Below are 20328 nucleotides of genomic sequence, written 5' to 3'. Positions count from 1 at the left end.
GGTGTCCCACCCCCCAAGAAAATAGCCTAAAACCACCACAGGACCAGTAGGTATATTCCCTAAAGAGTAGAATCCAATCGGTTCAGTGGTTACCGAGATCTTAAGGGACAGACAGACAGACGGACAGACGGTCAGACGGACAGACGGACAGACGGACAGACGGACAGACATCAAGCTACTTTGTATTATAGATGATATTAGATATTTCTTCCTCTCTTTTTTTATAACCACTGAACATTTGTCCATCAATTATTTTTTTGTACTTCGCTACTTATGGATAATGTTGTCATCCTTGTTTAATATAAGATTTGAATATGCACGCGGTTAAACTCGTTTTTTTATCCTCATAAATCAATTAATTTGAACCTTTATTTCAAGATGGAAGTTTATAAACTTATTTTAGTCAAATAACATTGCAATAGAAATAAGTCAGGGATCTAAAGGGATAAGACAAAGGCCGATAAATTGATGTAAATCCACAGTAATTATACACAAAGAGTACCCCTTTTGTAGATTAAAATTAGTGGCCGAAACGTTCAAACACTCAACTTAATTAACACTCCAATCAAAATCAGTCCCCAAAGTTATTTTAAAACTTTGGGAACTGGTGTAATAAACAGTTCAACGTCCCCTCCTTCCCTGCAAATAACATTGCAATAGAAAGAAGTAATATGTGAAGTTTTTCCTTAAAACAATCAACTTAATCCCAGACTGGATTTATACAGCTCAATTTGCCGTCAACTTTTTATTTAGCATTTTTTTTGCTATGACTTCGCCTCACCCACTAGTGATTTAAGCAAGGAAGGATAGGGGGTTGTTATGAAAAATAATAATTGAGGGTGAGGGGAGTCATCTCTGAGACCTATTTCTTGCAGGAGTGACTTGACTGCTTCCCCAGAAAGCCTAAAACTTGTAAAGGATCAATACAACTTTGAAGATTGAGGCGATGTATTTTATAATTGGCCATTTAATGTCCGTACGTCTGTCCGTAAGCTAAAGGGAGTTACACCTGCACCGCAAGGAGGTAGGGACATTGGTCTGTTGATTACACTATTCCCCTAAGTTTTATCATTGGTTAGCTTTATTGGGGACTTTATTGAATTCTGATTGCGTGTCTAAGCGTTACAACCAATAATTGCAATCTACATAGGGGGATATTTATCGCCCATTGTTTTATTCCTTAAAATTCTTGCCAGCACTGTGTTTATTTTATCATGGGACACACATAAAAAAAGTTTGATATTTTGAGATATAAAAACAAGAAATGATGGCGCATTTACGTTTTAAGGCTACACGTGTAACCAAATGTGCTCTCTAAAAAGTATTCGAAGCAAATTTCAGGCAGTCACATTTTATCAGGGAGGAAGGAGATATTGGGCTTTAAATTTCACCGGTTCCCAAAGTTTTATAACCACGTTGTCTCTAACCAATAATTGTAATTACATAGGGGGATATTTATCGCCCATTGTTTTATTCCTTAAGATTCTTGCCTGCACTGTGTTTATTTTATCATGGTACACATAAAAAAAAGTTTGATATTTTGAGATATAAAAACAAGAAATGATGTCGCATTTACGTTTTAACGCTACACGTGTATCTAAATGTGCTCTCCAAAAACGTATTCGAAGAAAATTTCAGGCAGTCACATTTTATCAGGGAGGATGGGAATATTGGGCTTTAAATTTCACCGGTTCCCAAAGTTTTATAACCACGTTGTCTTATTCAATTGCTTAAAAAAAGTTGGGAAGGTTTATTGAATTTCAACTGGATTGTTCCTATCAGTAACAAGTAATGTCCAATCTTTCCTACTAATGTTAGGAATCATTGGGAATATTCAATTAATTTCAATTGTCTTATCCCTTAAGATCCCTGAAGTAGATCTACTTAATTTTCTTGATTGGTGTGTTAGTCTGTGTGTTTCATTACTGATTTTTATTCTTTTAATAGCCAAGATTCAATGATGCACAGGGAAAGGTCCACTGAAGAAAAACGCATAAAATAGGTCTTTTTTCGCGCATTTCTCAGCACTGCGAGATAATTGTGCATTATTGATTTATGGCTATTTATTTGTAGGCCTTCTTATGTCGCTTAATACGTTGTGTGGGAATGATCTGTACGTTCAGCAGTTTTGCAGCTAGCAGCCTTTAAAATTCATAGATTTTTTAGAAATATTCGTTACCAGGAATATTTTACCATGAACTGCAGTTGATCCTAAGATTTTTATTGTTTTCTATGTTTAATTAAAAAATGTTTGGATCTAGTGCAGTTCTCGTTAAAATGTTCCTGTTAACGAAAACTTAAAAAAACTATGAACTTTAAAAGCTGCTAGTTGCCAAACGGCTTTACTGAAGAAAAAAATCGCACAATTAAGTCTTTTTCGCGTATTTATGTGCGATGCGAGATAACTGTGCATTCCAGATTATTAGTAGGCCTTCTTTTGTCGATTATAATTTTGTGCGATTTTAATCTAAACGTTTCACCTTTTGGCTGTTAGCAGCCTTAAAGTTTATAGATTTTTGGAGATAATTGTTATCTGTAACATTTCATCGTGAACTGAACTAGATCCATATCCTATTATATAGAGTAGTAAGGTTTTTTTGGCTGAAGCTTCACAATCTCTGAACCGATTGATTTCTCAATATACACAGTTCCCGAGATGGTTTTAGGCTATTTTTCTACCATTTTGAATACAGATCCTCTAGATGCTAGGGGCTCTTTTCGAAGGGATATGGAAGGACAGAGAAAATAGCCTACAACCTTACCCAGAACATGTCGGTTCAGCGGTTAGCAAGATTCTTCGCTACAGAAAAAAAGGATTTCTTTATATAATAGGATATAGGGTTATTTTGTCTAATGTTAAAGATCTCAGAAAATACTAGTGTTTAATATTTTCTTTGTAGATATAAAATCAAATAAAACTGCTAAAATGGTTCTGAGTAAGAAGCTTGATATTCACAGCCACATTCTCCCTAAGGAATGGCCGGATCTTAAACAGGTAAACACAGGGAGGGAGGGGACATTTGGGGCTATTTGTTACACTAGTCCCCAAAGTTTTGGGTAAGAAGCTTGACATCCACAGTCACATTCTCCCTAAGGAATGGCCGGATCTTAAACAGGTAAACACAGGCTGGGGGAGTAGACATTGGTCTGCTTATTACACTAGTCCCAAAGGTTTTGGGTAAGAAGCAGTCACATTCTCCTTAAGGAATGGCCGGATCACAGGGGGAGAGGGGACATTGGGCAGTTTATTACACTGGTCCCAAAAGTTTAAAAATAACGTTTTCTTATTCGTCGGCTTAACAGCTTTAGAGACCTTAGTGAATTTTGATTAGTTAGTTCATTAAGTTGAGTGTTTAATCTTTAATTCAACAACTAATTGTAATCTACAGAAGGGTTGATTTTGTGTATCATCATTGGGGATGTACATCAATTTATCGGCCATTGTCTTATCAGTTTAGACCCATATAAGAGAGACATTTTGGGTATTGTCATTTTTGTTAAACAGACAACTTGTTACTTTTTAACCGAAGCGGAATTATCACGCAACCTTAATAATAATTCTTAACAATTTTGTTAGTATTAAATCTCAGGGATTTTAATTCAGCAATGGACCATAAATTAATTTCCAGAATTGCTTCGAAACTGATTAATATCTGCTTGATTAAAACTGGTTCTGAAACATCATTTATAGCATCGTATTACAGACAATTTTCTGCGAATAGTCAAATATAAATCATAAAATTAACACCAGTTTTGCTAGCTGGTTTTAATCTTTTAATTTTTATTTCAATATCCGCGGAAAACTGTCTAAAATAAGACGCAATAAATGAATGATATCCCACGATTATGATAGATTATATAATATGTAGATTAAAACAATTTGTAGAAAAGTTTAATAGTTATTTCTCGCATCGTATTATAAACAGCTTTCCGCGGATGAGAACCGGTTCCTATCTACCGGATTCGAATGAATACGAGAAATAATGTTACTAAACCACCCCCCCCCCCCCAGAAAAAAAGTTTTTATGCAAACAAATAGCAGACCGGGTTTTATAACTTTGAGGGGCAGTATAATTTGTATTTCATTGTCTTTTTTTCTGGATAAAACTAGTAGTATCTTCATTTAGGCAGTTAACATGAAAGTGTCTAGTTAAACAAATAAACCTGTTTTTTTAAATTGCTTTGTTTGTATATTAATTAAATCGGGTTGGGTTAGGTTATATTTGGTACTAGATTGCCTCATAGGGTTGGGGCTCCATAGGTTTACACCATGAAAAAATACCACCCCCTAATTTTTAATTTATTTTAAAAATAAGGGAGGAGGGTTTTCAATGCTTGATAGGCACTTCGAGGTAAAGCACCAACATTTCTTATTTTAATTTCAGAGATACGGCTATGGAGGGTGGGTCCACATGGATCATTCTTGTAATATGAAAGGGAGGGCTACAATGATGAAGGATGGCAAATTTTTCAGGTAAGCTTTATTTCAAACAATAAAATACATATATTAAACCTTTCGACCTTTTACATCTGTGATTTTAGGCTTAGTTCGTTTTCATATTTAAGTCTTGGGATGGTTTTAAACTATATTTCTAGCCCCTCTCTGCTCCCTTAAATACAGAGCCATAGAGTTTGGGGGCGTAGCCGCTAGTATGTATCAAATTACCAAAATTTGAATACTAATCTAAATAAGAAGTAAAATACTATTTGAAACAGGAGCGTGAATGTCACTATATTCTCGTTCCTAATTCAATATTACTATTATTCCTGATAATGTAAAGAGTATATCATTGAAGAATGGACAATCAATCACAATTATCTCTGCTCGCTTTCCTACATATACATACACAATAGATATAATTTATCTAGATGATCAAAGTAGCCCTATAATTCGTCAAACTTATAAAAGAAAATCTAGCAGACAAAGACAGTTGTTTATTTTTTGTATATATAAGATCCATTCAAGTAATACAAGCGTCAAAATTTTTCCATAATATAATTTCTAGAAAGCTAACTTTATCCTAATAAATTGAACTATTTATAGTTAATTCATTATATTTAATGTCATATGCTTTAAATTATACAGTGGAAATTTCTACACGATATAATTTACCCAAGAAAAGGTTTATACTAAAAAATGTGACAATTTATAGCGGATACATAAAATCTGTTCTCATTTCATCCAATAACATTGTCAGATTGTTCTTGTAGTGTTATCCCATTGGCTGATTTAGATAGTGTTTCTCTATACTATCCCTATTGAATACTTATAAGGAAAAAATTGGCTCTCATCAGAGACAAAAAATTGGTGATAAATATGTAGTATATATGAAAACAAGACTATAGACAGTTAAAGTAAGCAAAAATGAAAAGTAAAGCATTATGCATGAAACTAGATCAATCCAGAAATTAAAAAAAATAACGAGTTTAATTATCATATTGGATATATCATTAATTGGATTTAACACTTGATTTTCATGTTCTCTAAAAAAGTAAAAAACGCAGCAAGCTAAAATAATGATTTTCCCCTTCAACCCCTTTACCCCATCCCGTCCTTCCTTACTGGTTAAATTAACTGACCAATAAAAGAGTTCCATGGTATCAACCCAAATTGACGACAATTTAATTTCCCCCTTGTCATAATATCCAGAGGTCTCAGAGGTACAAATAAATTTGTGAAGGTCTTCATGCTTTAATATATCAGCTTTCCATATAGAAGGTTTTTTATCTTCTCTGTACACATGTTAATACTGAAATGAACAAATCAGTAAGAATTACATGTTTTAGGGAGGTTGAGGAGAACTGCTGGTCAGCTGAGGCTAGGATCAGAGACATGGATAGAGATGGAATCACTGTTCAAGCACTCTCTACTGTACCTGTCATGTTCAGCTACTGGGTAAGTAATTGAAGTTCAGGGATTGAATCTTAATGATTAGAATTAGCACCAAAATCTATTACACACAAATTTGACTGATATTACTACTTCATAAGTATATTCAGTGCTCTCCCATAAAGGGCCTATTGAACACTGAACCCCCACCCTGTTAAGTATTTAATATAACCCAACCTAATCTAAAGTAAACAAATAATGTACCCCCCTGCTTAATTACTATTTATTTAAAGATAAGGGAGGGGGAGGACTACTGTGCTTGACTTTGCAATTTTAGAGTAACCATATGCTGTATATTCTATATCACTTAAAAATTGTAAGTTAATGTAATACATTGATGATTATTTAACAATTAAATGTAATTAATTTTATATTAGGCCAAACCTGAAGATACTCTTGATTTGTCACGTATTGTGAACAATGACTTGGCTGCTACTTGTGCTAAATACCCTGACAGGTAAATATACATACATGAAAATAAGTTTACAAGTATCCTAAATATTCTTTTTTTTGCATTTTCTAGAAATATCAGTTCCTTGAAATTTTAATAAAATATAAAAACTCTTGCTCCTTAAAATTTTAGTTATAAATTTCAATTTTACAACAAAGTTTCTAATCCATCATTAATTTTTTTGTTGTGAAAATTTATCCATGTTTCTTCACTACGTCTTTAAAATCAATTTGATATTCGCAGGAAAAGAACTTGTTCTGAACCATACTGAAAAATCAAGTATTTTTTTTACAAATAATAGAATACAAATCATTATATTATCACAAGTTCTCTTAGCCAAAAACTAGAATTATTCTTACAACTTTTGATTTTTCTTTATGTGGAGAGTTGTCTAAAATACAATGCTGTATTGTAGACAGCTTTGCGAGGATATTAAAAGAAAAATTATAAGATGAAAAACAGATTTATTAGCCACAAGGAGCCAAAGACCCAGAAAACAAAACTGGTATTAATTTTATGTTTTTATTTTGATAGAAGGGGAAAGTTGTCTTAAATACAATGCAATAAAAGTAAAATCTAATTTAGATTTGTTGGTTTGGGGACTCTGCCTATGCAAGCTCCAGAGCTGGCTGTGCAGGAAATGAAGAGATGTGTAGGTAATTACCATTGCAAAATATTATGACATAATAATGGATATAGAATTTACATTCATATTATGACAGGGGAAATATTGTCATCAATTTAGGCTGCTAAAATGGATATCACTTATTGGTCAGTTTTTTATCTAGTAGGAAGGGAGGGGATAATGGAAAGGGGCGAAGGGGGATCATGGCTTTTGCCAGCTACAATTTTCACTTTATTAGAGTACATGATAATCTGGCGTAAGTTCCAAGTAAAATTAAACTATTGACATAACTCAATTTTAAGTCATTTTCATATGGTGAGGGAGAGTAAGGTGTTATAGCAAAACATTCATATTTTACATTTAATTTTGGACAAAGTAGACAGATCTTTATTTATCTATTCTTAGTTTTATTTTGTAATTGATAAAACTATACATATGGCCTGTATGAAAACAATGTGTGAATTCACATTACTGTATACTTCCTAATTATTAGGAAATTGTCTTTTATAATTTATAATCATTGTTTTAAATTATGTATGTGTACACCCAAGAATAATAAATCTATCAAATCTAATCATATATTAGGTGAACTTGGATTTCCTGGATTCCAGATAGGATCCCATGTTGGAGACTGGAACCTGGATGCTAAGGAATTATACCCTATCTATAAGGTAAACATTAATGACAAAAAGTGCCCCTAACTTTGAAAAAAATGCTTGAGTATTTTTTTCAGGGTGGACCCACTTCTGCGCCAAATATCGTATAACATACACAGAAAATTGCAGAGATGTCTAACAACTTTAGTGTATAAATTTTTTTACGTTGTGTTAACAATATTACTCTTTGAACCTAAATATTACACAATTTTAAAACTTGAATAAGTAGGCTGCATGTTTTCAAATAATAGGCTCGTTTTGTTGTTCAAAGTCTCTTATGCTATATGAATAAACCTCAAAGTATATATTTTTAGACTGCTCAAGACTTAGGTGCCTGCTTATTTGTTCACCCTTGGGACATGCAAATGGGAGGAAGGTAAAAATAATGGATCTATTATTACTTAGATGTTACACCAGATTTTCATTTTCTCTTATAAAGTGAAACTCGCAGCCGGCTTAAATATCGATCTCCCCCTGAAACCTATCCTCTTCCCTCCTATTGGATAATTGAACTGACCAACAAACAAGTTCCATAATAACAGGCTAAATTGACGACAATTTTTCCGCTGTCAATATATCCACGTATATCCTATATCTATTAAGGCTATAAATTAACCTCTCCCTTATCTTACCATTTATGAGTTTTATTTTAAACGCATTAAAGACTTTCAGACAAAGGTCAGCAATGAAAGGGTTCGCTGTCTGTGATGATGAGCTAATACATAAAAATGAATGATGAATAACACATGACTAGTCAATCAATTATCTAAAAGGTTTTCTAGATGGATGTTTTGAAATTAACTTAGGAATTGTGAATATAATTTGAATTTGCCCATTACAGAGTTGCATGGATTAAGATTAAGCCAGGGATCTAAAGGGGTAGGACAATGGCCGATAAATTTATGTACATCCTCAATGATGATACACAAAATTACCCCCCCCCCCAGTAGACTACAATTAGTGGTTAAAACGTTTGGACACTCTACTTAATAAACCAACCAATCAAAATTTAATAAAAGTCCCTAAGATTGTGAAGCCAATGAGTAAGAAAGCGTTATCATAAGACTTTGGGGACTAATGTAATTAACGGCCCATTGGCCCCTGCCTTCCTGAGATTAAGGACTAAGGAATAAAAGTGATATTACATCTGAAGGAAGACAAAATTCTTAGAAATAGGTTCTTCCTGATTTTACAGTTATAACCTTGCCTTGCTGCCCAATAACAAGATTAAGTCTGCTCTTGTAATTCGTTTTTTCTTCTCAATAACATGTCCCATAGGAAGCTGTTTACCGGGCCTATACAAAATGACGTCATACAATACAAACGACCAATGATATGCCAATACACAGACTAAATTACCAATGACAGACCAGTATACATTCTAATTGGCCAATGGTGGGCCCTTATATTCTTGTTAATCATCGGGGCCCGCGGATTAAATGACAATTTATCTCAACTTACTTTTATACAATGCAGTTTGAGAAATGGTTTGGTTAAGCAACATTTAGTCTACATTTTATTAATAGGACAGTCAACTCATTGTTGACTAACAATAAACTATGTTTCTTAGGTTTATAATATTCTAATTAATTTACAAAATCTTACAGTCTTTATTTACACAATCAAATAAATACATATGTATTGGTCACCCTAAATTTGAAGTGAGTGGCAACTTATTAAAACTAACTTTAGACAAGAAATGGTTTCTCAGATAATAAAAGTGACAAATTGAAAAATCTAATGCTACCTGTTACTAATTATAAAAAAATATTCAGACAAAGTACTGGATACATAGATTGGTTTGAATGCTAGCGAAAAATTAGCCACAGCAATCTAAATATTGGCAAATTACTAAACCAATTTTATAAATGTGTTTGGTTCCTGAAAAAATCATTGTTGTATATTGACTAATCATTATAAATTATTAAGACAATCCAAGTTCTGGATGCCCTGGTTGGTTGGAATGCCAGCTGAAACAGCTACAGCCATCTGTTCATTGCTCATGGGAGGAGTCCTTAAGAGATTTCCTAAACTTAAGGTAAACATTGCCCTGTAAAATTATAGACAGCTTTCCGCGGATATCAAATGAAAAATAGTAAGATTAAAGTCAGTTTTGTAAGCCCCAAGGGGCCGAAATCCCGGGCTTACAAAACTAGTGATGATTTTTTGATTTTTAAAAATATTCGTGGAAAATTATCTGTGATGTGATGCTGTACATGATTCTTAAGTATGGCTGAGGACCGGTTCTAGTCCAGCGGATATTAATAGTTTTCGAAGCCATACTTGAGTTAAATTTATTAATATTTCTAAATATTTATAGTTTTGTAATATATTAGTTAGAATATGGTTAACTCTATTCTTATGTAAATTCTTTTCATACAGTATAAACACAGGGAGGGAGGGGAAATTGTGTTTTTTTACACTAGTAATAACAGTTCTATAATAACGATATATTTTTCTTCGACTCGACAACTTTGGGGACTGTTATTTAATTATAATTGGTTGGTTTAATAAGTTGAGTGTAAAAATACGTTTTAACCAATAATTTTAATCTACAGAATGGGCAACGTAAATTTGTATATAATCATGTACATTAATTGTCTTATCCCTTTAGATCCCTGTGTTGAAAGCCATTCTATTTATGCACATCCAAAACTATTAAGTAATAATAATGAAGATTTACAATTTTGCATTAAAAAATTTAGGATAGATGCAAACAACTTGTTATCGTATTATAGACAGCTTTCCGCGGATATTAAAATTAAAAATTAAAAGATCAAAACAAGTTTTTTGGACCCGAGGGGCCGAAGATCCGGGTCAAGAAAACTGGTTTTAATATGATGATTTTATTTCAATATTAATGGAAAATTGTCTGTAATACAATGCTATAAATGATTTTTCGGTATAGCTGAGAAACGGTTCTAATACAGCGGATATAAATCGGTTTCGAAGTATACGGGAAAAAATTTTAATAACTTAGTTGAATTCAACCAGGAATAAGGATGGCTCCTGTTTCCAATAATTCAAAAAATTAGTAAAACTTATTTTTGTCAATTATAAAGCCATAAAACATTATAACAGTACCTTTTTAATAGATTTATTTATAAGTTATGTTTCGGACTCGTATACAAGCTGGACTAAACTAAATATGTGTTTGATAGTTATTGACAAGGACTATAACAACAAAATTGATTTTGAAAATATTTAGATTAAATATACTACCAATTATTAAAATAGTTTTAACAAACAGTAATTTATAAATAAAGGGAACGCAATTTTTTGTTGTTGAAAATTCTGTAAAATTTGCATGAAGGCATTGTGAGCTAATGATTTACAAAAACATCTTTTGAAATATTTGTACACAAATATAATTTTGGAACTAGTATTGCCACAATTTTATTGCATTTTAAGTTTTTATTTTCTCTTTTGTTAAAAAATTGAGAAGTGTTGGCCTTTTTAATTTGCAAAAAAAATTGCCTCTGTACTTTGCAAAATTTGCAACACTTTCTCTTTAATTATACACTAGACATATGCACTTAGCATTTAGGATTTCTATATTTGAAAGGACAAACAGGGTTTAGAAACAACGCTTACAACCGTCACAAGACTTGAATCTGAAAGAATATGGGGCGGGGCATAGTTTTTATTGAAGGAATTTTTTGAATGGTTAGGAAATAGGCGGAGTTTTAGATAGGTGAATTTGGTTGAAGGCGGAGAAAGAAAAAACTGGGAGGAGACAAAAAAGTGGGAGGAGTGGGTGGGGGCAGGGTGGGCATACAAAAAAACCACCTATAAAAACCCACCCAGGGTTTTTTTAAAATTTTTTTTAAAAAAACCCAATAAAACCCCCAAAAAAAACCCTTTAAAACCCAGGGTTTTAAGGTTTTTTTAAGGGTTTTTACGGGTTGGGTTGGGCTGGGCTTTTTAAAAAAAAAACCTTGGGTTTTTCCCCACCCTGGGTGGGGGGGGGGTTGGTTGGTTGGAAAAAGGTTGTGGATTTTTTTTGTCCTTGGTTGTGCATGGGTGGAGATTTGGATTTTAAAATCTGTTAAAAAAAATGCTTTATTTGCCTTAGTAATTTGCATAGACTTTTGTACTTTTAAAAAATTGCAACTCTTATTCTTAATTCACATACTGCTGAAATTATTTTATATTATATACAAACTTATTTCCTGTAGATTATTTTAATTTTACCATCTAAATAAAAAGTTGTTTCAGAATTGGATTATTGGTGGTTTTCCTTGAAATGCCAAGTTGAGCACAGAAAACTATCCCCTTTTTTAAAATTAAACAAAATTAGGAGGGGGTAGGTTTTTTCCTGGTGTTATATTGTGTTATCATAAAAGACGAAACACCCTAGTTCTAAAACAATGTACAATCAGCTGAATAATTGGTTCAGAAGGCAGTTTGCTTTTTTAGAACGATTATATTTTTATTCACATTTATATTTATAGAATAGGATATAATTAATTTGCAACAATCCGGGTGATCTAAAGTACTTTTCGTCTGCTTTTGTCTTTCAAGATGGAGATGCAATATTTTAATTGAAATGGTGGTTAGTGTTCAACCTCTTATTCTTTTTCCTTCTAGAAGTTGTAATGGGGGAGTAAAGAAAAGTAAATTAATTGCATCTAAATTCGGCAGAATGTAACATTGCCGAAAAACAGAAGGACAGACACAAACATTTATAGATCGCAGCTGAAAATTGTAAATTTCACGAATCAAAAAATACAAGCTGTCAATCCTAAAATTGCTTGAATATCTGGTTTCAGAACTGCTTGACAGCATTTTTGCATCTTATGCAATTTATATAATTTACTTTATTATGAAATTAAGTTCAGAAAATACTAAAGAGCGTGCAGAGGATTTTAGATTAGAAAAGACGGAGGTGGAGGAATTGCAAAGCTTCATTAAAATGTTTTATTTCCCTCCCACTAAAAAATTAATAGATTATCTTATTGAAAGCACAACGTTTCTACATATGGTAATTCCATCAGTAGCTTTCATGGTTCATTCAGGGATGTTGAATTGCTCTATTGATTTCAAATTTGGTGTAATGAATCCTTTAATAGTTAGGTACACATGTAGCAACTCTATGTTTATTACAAAAAAGGCTTAATATCCTGTAATGAAACATTTTTACAACTTAATCCTGATTTAAAGTATAAAAATATTTTTCATTCCCCAATGATGATATACAAATTACCCCTTCTGTAGATTAAAATCAGTCGTTGAAACATTTGAGCACTCAATTTAATGAATCAATCATTCAAAATTCACTAAAGTTCCCAAAGTTACTAGGCCAACAAATAAGAAAACGTTATTATAAACTTTTAGGGACTAATGTAATAAACAGCCCATCGTCCCCCCTCTCTCTAATTTGTTGAGCTTTGATTTATTGATGTTGTCATCCTTGTTATACTTTTAACCACCAAAGGCCAAGAAATACATTCAATTTTAAATGTTCAAAAGTACTTTAATATTTTGTTACTACTTGCTTCATATCAGGTTTTTGTTTTTATATGTCATTGTCTAGATCTCAAATTTTATGCAACAATTTGGCATAGCAAATTTTAGTTTAGAAGATACATTTTGGGTATACTTTTTATAAAGAGGTTAAAAATGAGAAGGTCATATAAAGAGGAAACAAAGGCAACAAAGAAATTCTTTTTACAATTGGATTATATGAATGGAATCTAATTTGTTTTGTTCTTTGACAAATAAAATTTTTTCATTGGTTTGTTATCATTTGTATGGCTCTTAAGTGACCTCCAAAACAGCGGTCTCTAAAAAGATTGTCTGTCTGGATGTCACATATTGGGGTGTTACAGGGATCTCTTCTTGGACTTGTGATAATTTTATTTGAAAAGGCATACATTGTTAACTCCTTCCAATAATCAATTTTTTTAAAGAAGTGTAATAGCCACAAAATTATCATAAAGGGAAGGGAGGAGGGGTTATTAATAGATTCTTATAAGTACTCTAATTTTGGCTATTATAGAGATAGACGAATATACATGAAAGTATAGTAGTCTTTTTTCATTTATAAAAGGCATCAGTTTTCATAATAACTAATCTTGTTTAGGTTTGTTTTGCACACGGAGGTGGTGCCTTCCCATATACAGCTGCAAGAATCCAACATGGATATAAGGTACTTAACGAATTTATATATTTAAAAATATATCTAAACTTATATTTTCCATGAAGTTTTGGTCAGCTAAATTCTTGTTTCCGATTGTGTAGATAGCACCCTCATCCTAACTCGAATATTTACTGCTAACTAAAAAAGCTTCCAAAAAACTTCCAAAAGACAAATCAAAATTTAAAAAATTTAAATTTTGAATGTATAACGTATAAATCATTTATACATTATATCGCTTTTCCCTTTGACCGGAGTAGATGAAAATAGCGTTTGCAATAGTTGGGTTATCTGCTGTACAACTTCGGAAATTAGGAAAGAAGTGGGTAATCATTTTTCTTCAGTGAATCAAAGTTTTTATTAGAGAAGCCACTCTACAACTGTTCGTTTCCATCTAAAATTCTGCTAAATCTAACTTTCACGGGATAAGTAATTCTATCTTTTGTCTTAAATATTTGTCTTTTTTTAACTTCTATAATTGATGATGTTTCAACCATAGACGCCCAAATAGGAGGGGGAAGAGGGGTTAAAAGGGTGTTGATACCCCTCAGACTTTGAAACCCCTCATTTAACCCTGTAAAAAAAATATATTCGCTTAACACCCTCAAACCTTTGCAAACCCGTATTTTACCCCTGTATAAAAGCTTAGACGTCCTTGGGTTGAACGTTGCTATAATATTTATCCTGTTGCAGGTTCGACCAGATCTGTGTGCTACCCTTTGGGGGTAGGGGTGTAAAGTGGTGTTTGCACCCCTCATAATTTGAAACACCTCATTTAACCCTTTAAAATTAAAAGAAATACATTCGCTTACACTCCTTAAACATATGCAACCCCTCATTTTACCTCCTTAAAAAAAGCTTAGACGTCCTTAGTTTTGACGACCCTAAAATAATAATCCTGTTGCAGGTTCGACCAGATCTGTGTGCTACCGACTGTGACCAACCTCCATTAGACTTCCTGGGAAAATTCTGGACAGATTCACTGGTTCATGATCCAGATGCTTTAACGTGAGCTTATTTTTTTTTCTAGCAAAGACTCTCTCTATTTTTGTCTGTCCGTAATGCTACATGGAAAATGTAATTTTTCCGCTGCTATTCAAGATAAACGGCTGTTTTTTTAGAAGATTTCCTATTGCAATGAATATCAAGTGTATAATTTAATTTGTCGGTCAATCTGTTGCAGATGTATGTAAGGACGGACAAAGATTTGTAGAAAGCTTTACTTCAAAAACAAGAAAAACTCTTTAGGATTTTATTTAGAGCATAAAATATTAGACAAGGTCATAATCTAATCTGCTTTTTTTTTGCATATATCAACAGAGAAACAATTCTACCAACCCTCACAAAATAGACCTTTTTGGGAGGGGGGGGGGGGGGGGGATAAAAGGAATATAGATCAGCTCAAAATCTATACTTTTATTTTATTATAAAAAAGTCTTTAAAAAAACATTGTTAACTAATGTACTTTAATTATAACGTTTCGAATAGAATTTTAAAAATTAAGAAGGAAAAATTAGATAAGATTTTCAACGGGTGAAAATTTTAAAGAACCTAGTAATAGTGTCTAACTTTTTATCTTTGTGACGTAACAAAAATCCATATCTTTTTTAGTGGTTTCCTTTCCCACCTCCCCTTTTTGTTACGTCACAAAGATAAAAAGTTAGACACTATTAGTAGGTTCATTTTAAACTTTCTAATTTTTTTTATATATCACTATACTTAACCCTTGGATTTTACCAGGAAGGGAGGAGGCATTGGGCTGTTTACTTCACTAGTCCCAAAAGTTTTATAATTACGTTTTCCTATTCGTTGACTCAATTACTTTGGGGACTTTCATTAATTTTAATTCGTTAGATCATTTAGTTGAGTGTCCATAGTTGTAGTCTAAAGAAAATATAATTATGTATATGATCATTGGGTAAGTACAACAATTTATCTGTCATTGTCTTATCCCTTTAGATCCCTGAATTTTCCCAAAAACATTTAATTTTTGCATCCCTCTTTCTTTTAATATTCTTAGAATAATTGCACACACAGACCAACCATGATTATGGGGAGGGGAATGCACAGACCCCATTTATTCTCTTTCCTTCCCCATGGTCGAATTTTCAAATTTAACAAGTATTATTTTTTACATTGAATCGCAGCCTAAATGAAAATCTTTAAGATCTAAAGCTTTAGATTATGTAAAACCTTTCATACACCGAACATTTTGATTGGACTACCTTTCTGGTAAAGTTATTTGAGTTACTTATCTCTTCTATCTTATTAATGAACCTATCAGACAGTTGTTATTTTTAATATCTTTAGCATGACTATGACTTTAATTCAAAAGAAATTATTCTTAGGTTTAATTCTAGACTAATGTTCTAGCTGTTTTAGAAATCTTATCAAACATATGTGACCAATTTAACTACTTTGGAATATATGGAGCGCTACGCCCAAAGTGGCCCCTATTTTCAAAATTTAGTTTAAAAAAAAAGACATTACCCTCTCCCCAATGGGTTATAAAACTTCCCAGTACCTATGCGAAGCTACATTGTAAAGGATAATCATATCGATTCAGCGAGATCCTTCGATACAGACAGACAGACTCATTACCATTAAACATCATTTTACTTTTATTTAAGGATTTATGTACTTGGGTTATAGAGTAGCTGTGACTCCAGCAATGAATAGATCTATGCAAAGTTTGCCAGGGATCTAAAGGGAAAGAATAATGGCCGATAAATTGATGTTCATCCCCAATAATGAAACACAAAATTTCCCCATCTTTAGATTACAATTAGTGGTTGAAACGTTTGGATTCTAAACTATATTAACCAACCAGTCAAAATTCATTAAAAGTCCCCAAAGTTGTTAAGCCAATAAATAAGAAAATGTTATTGTAAAACGTTGGGGACTAATGTAAATAACAGCCAAATGTCCCCTCCTTCCCTGAAAGTTTGGGCTGGAATTGTTGAGAAAAAAATACCTTGAAAATTGCCATTATATATCATAATACTTTTGTTAGCAAGTCTTCAATGCATCCACTTCGTTGGTTATGTGGGTTAAATTTTCTGTGTGTATATATAATGTTGATGCTGGGAGGGATAGGACAATGACTTCTATATTAATCTTCAACCCTTTCTTTTTGCAAATAAACAACCAAACAAATGAAAAGTAACAAAAAATCTGATTTTTTACCCTTAGGTTTAGCATTATTAATATTAAAATATTATTAAAACATTATCCAATAAAGTTTGCGATAAAGGTAAATTCTGATTTAACCTTAAAGAATATTCCTTTCTTAGTTTTGTTTAAGCATAATATAATCTAATTATGTACGTGTTTGTTTATAATAACCTGGTCTATTTATCTAGTCATAGGTTACAAATACAGATGATAAGGATGACAGCATTCAAAAAAGCGAAATTTTATAGATAAAGAAATAGAATACTCTTAGTGTTCCAAGTGAAAATCCTCTAAGATGAAGAAAGTCCCTCAAAAAATCATCATCTTACGTCATAAAAACGAGGGATTATCCATCTCTTTTTTAGGGGTTTTCTTTCCTATTCCCCTTCTCCTCATCCCTCATTTTTATAACGTCATTGTGAGACTTTCGTTCAAAATCCTCTATTTGTTTTGAACACATTGCTTAAAATATATATTTATGCTGTATAAATGTTAATAATCTAATTTTATCTTTTATCTATTTATCTAGGTTAGTGCTAGAGAGGATAGAGAAATGTTGGACAAATATTATCCTTTTATCTATTCATCTTTTATCCATTATCTATTCTTATCTATTTATCTAGGTTACTGCTAGATGTAGTAGGAGAGGATAGAGTAATGTTGGGTACAGATTATCCTTTTATCTATTTATCTTTTATCCATTTTTTCTATTATCTATTTATCTAGGTTACTGCTAGATGTAGTAGGAGAGGATAGAGTTATGCTGGGTACAGATTATCCTTTTCCATTGGGGGAGGTGAAAATAGTGGACACCTGGCCTGGTAAAACTATACAGGCATGCCATATCAGCAATGCTATAAAGGTTAGCGAAACTAAAGCAGTCGGATGTTGGAGTGTGTGTTTTATTTAAACTTCATGAGAGGGTGGTGGTTCCCTCACCTAATATAGTTAGAAACCTTCCCTATGAGAATAACCATATAGGTTCAGCGGTTAGCGAGATTCTGCACCACACAGACAGACAAACATCCTGATACTTATACATTTCAATGCATATATTTACTGTATTAAGTAAATATTTGCAACTTATACTCTTGTATTATGTTTTAGTTATGTAAAAAGATAGATTATTCGGTAGATACATAGCTAGGTAGAATGTTGTTATCTATAACCTATATAGTTTTAAGAAGGGCTTATTTTACTCTTGGTCATGTTTTTGGCTATTTTTAGTAGGGTAGCTGGTCGACCTTCCTTTGAGAGATAACACTAATAATACCTGTTGGTTTTACTTTAGGTCAGATTAGGTTAAGTTATATTCTGTACAGGATTTTTAAAATTTATTAGAAAATATGGGTGAATTTGTTTGAAAGTATCATTCATATTTGTAGGTTTTCTAGTTTTTTTTTCTTTGAGTGATTGTATAAGTAAGATTTAAAAGCATTGATAAATGTGCACGAAGGGATACAACAAGCAAAAGTATATTATACTTAGAGCGTTGCTACTATATAATTGTGTAGGTAGGTCTTAATTTATTGTTAAACGTGCAAAGTACAAGCAAGCATAGCGTAGTTTAGTTTTATGTAGGTTATGTTAGCTTAGGTTATGTGAGATTAGAAGAAAGGGATTGTAATCCATAATAGGGATATGGCCTCGTATGGTTAGGGCTCCACACAAGGGCTAGGAGTAAGTGTTTTTAAGAACTGAAGATAGTTTAAGGGGGGGGGTGCTTTTACCATCTAAGATATAAACCTGATTTTTGGTGTAGATTCTCTTACCATAAAGCATAAGCACAAGTATCTATAATATAAGTATAACAATGCATATCCACATTTCTACAGCTTAAGATCTTAATAACCGCTGAGCTAATAAGGTTTAGCTTCTCAGAGAATGAACTTTTAAATACTTTTATCTAATTTAATTTGATATTATAACAGTTTATCTGCATATTTTCCCGTTAAAATTTTTAAAAAATAAAATAAGACAATGCGCTTCCTTTGAAAGTCATATTATCCTTGTTATGATATTTATTATTCAGGACAAGCTGTTTTGGAGTAACGCGATGCAATTCCTCAATCTGGACCCAACACAATATTAAAACATTTTTTATGCCTTTTGAAAATATAGGCGTATGGGTTTTACTTCTTCCACCAATTTAAATTTTAAAAAATGCTTCCTAGTCATTTGTATGGCCAAGGGACCTTTGAAACAGTGTTCTCAAAAAGTGTGTTTGTTTGAATAGCACTTTTTATAGTGCCTTACTCCTTTGACAGTGAAAGGGGTGTGTCTTAAAATTAAACTTTTGTGTTTCTTTGACGTTTTTCTTCGGATTTTCTTTCTTAACTCAAAAAAGGAATCAGTTTTTTTTATGAAAACAAATTTTGTATGTTGTAAATCTTGTAAATTTCAGTAGATGACCAAGAACTCCTCAATATTCTATTTCACAAATTCCCCTCCAGGAGCTCTAAATCTCTTGGGTATTTTATTCTACCAAACCAAACATAAAAGAAGTATTACTAATAATTATTTTGCTGACAAAATTAAATTAAAAGAGAGGGGTTTCAACTTGTAATTTAATGTATTTTACCCATTTCTCCTTTAACACTTTCATTTAGGGATCAGGGATAACCATTGGACGATAACTTTATGTATTCCTTTTATATATTAATTAATTAAGGAAAAGATTAAACACTAATACTTGGTACAAGCCACTCAAGATATAATAAAAGGCCACAAAAGTTTTTAAGCAAACGAATGAGAAAATTGATTAGAATATTTTAGAAATCAATATAATTTACAGTCCAGTGTCCCCTCCATCCCTGCTTGTACTACAATTCTTATTTTATATACGTTTATATATTATGCTTATGGTATTATGTTATATTTATTTTTAAAAATAAAGTTCATTTTTATATGATTATGAATTTTTTATGTGCTATGTTTAGTTGATATGTTGTTTTATTTAGTACTAAAACTGCACCCCTAGCATTTAGTTGGAGGAGGGTGGTAATATAGCTTAAAACTTTCCCAAGATTTATATCTACAGATAAAATAGATGGAAACTATTTGGGAGTGGATAATTAAATCGGTTCAGTGGCTAGATTCTAAAACACATATAAATTAAAACAATCGCTTCGATTTTTCAATATAATCCCGGCAGATTTTGTCAAAAACTAATGAAAAATAATCCAATTATATCTACTTAAAACCTTCTCCGAGTACTACAGCTCGAGACCTACCCCTTGTGGAGAAATTGTCTGAATCAAACGACAAGCCAAAAATATACCCATCTAATTTTATATGTATTCTATTCTCTTATAGCGAAGCATTTCATAAATTTAAAATTTCAAAAGGTCCTTATGTAAAATAATTCTCGGCGTATCAGTAATTCAATGGGGG

The 20328-nt window shown here is 32.2% G+C and overlaps 1 protein-coding gene across 1 annotated transcript; it reads left to right on the top strand.

The window, feature by feature from the left end:
* The first annotated feature begins 2240 nt into the window (after positions 1–2240).
* LOC145322157 (2-amino-3-carboxymuconate-6-semialdehyde decarboxylase-like) lies at positions 2241–19649 on the top strand. The gene is made up of 12 exons (XM_080163966.1): positions 2241–2995; positions 4386–4474; positions 5788–5896; positions 6268–6347; positions 6927–6997; positions 7552–7637; positions 7937–7998; positions 9552–9660; positions 13708–13773; positions 14669–14769; positions 17662–17797; positions 18968–19649. The coding sequence occupies exons 1-12, from the start codon at positions 2927–2929 to the stop codon at positions 19025–19027; spliced, it is 1038 nt and encodes a 345-aa protein (XP_080020092.1). The 5' UTR covers positions 2241–2926; the 3' UTR covers positions 19028–19649.
* The last annotated feature ends 679 nt before the right edge of the window (positions 19650–20328 follow it).

Source organism: Acartia tonsa, chromosome 6, assembly GCF_053477335.1.
Source record: "Acartia tonsa isolate MP-2025a chromosome 6, ASM5347733v1, whole genome shotgun sequence".
Classification (NCBI taxonomy): Eukaryota; Metazoa; Arthropoda; class Copepoda; order Calanoida; family Acartiidae; genus Acartia; species Acartia tonsa.
The sequence above is the reverse complement of the archived record's forward strand: the minus strand, read 5'-3'. Positions and strand labels throughout refer to the sequence as shown.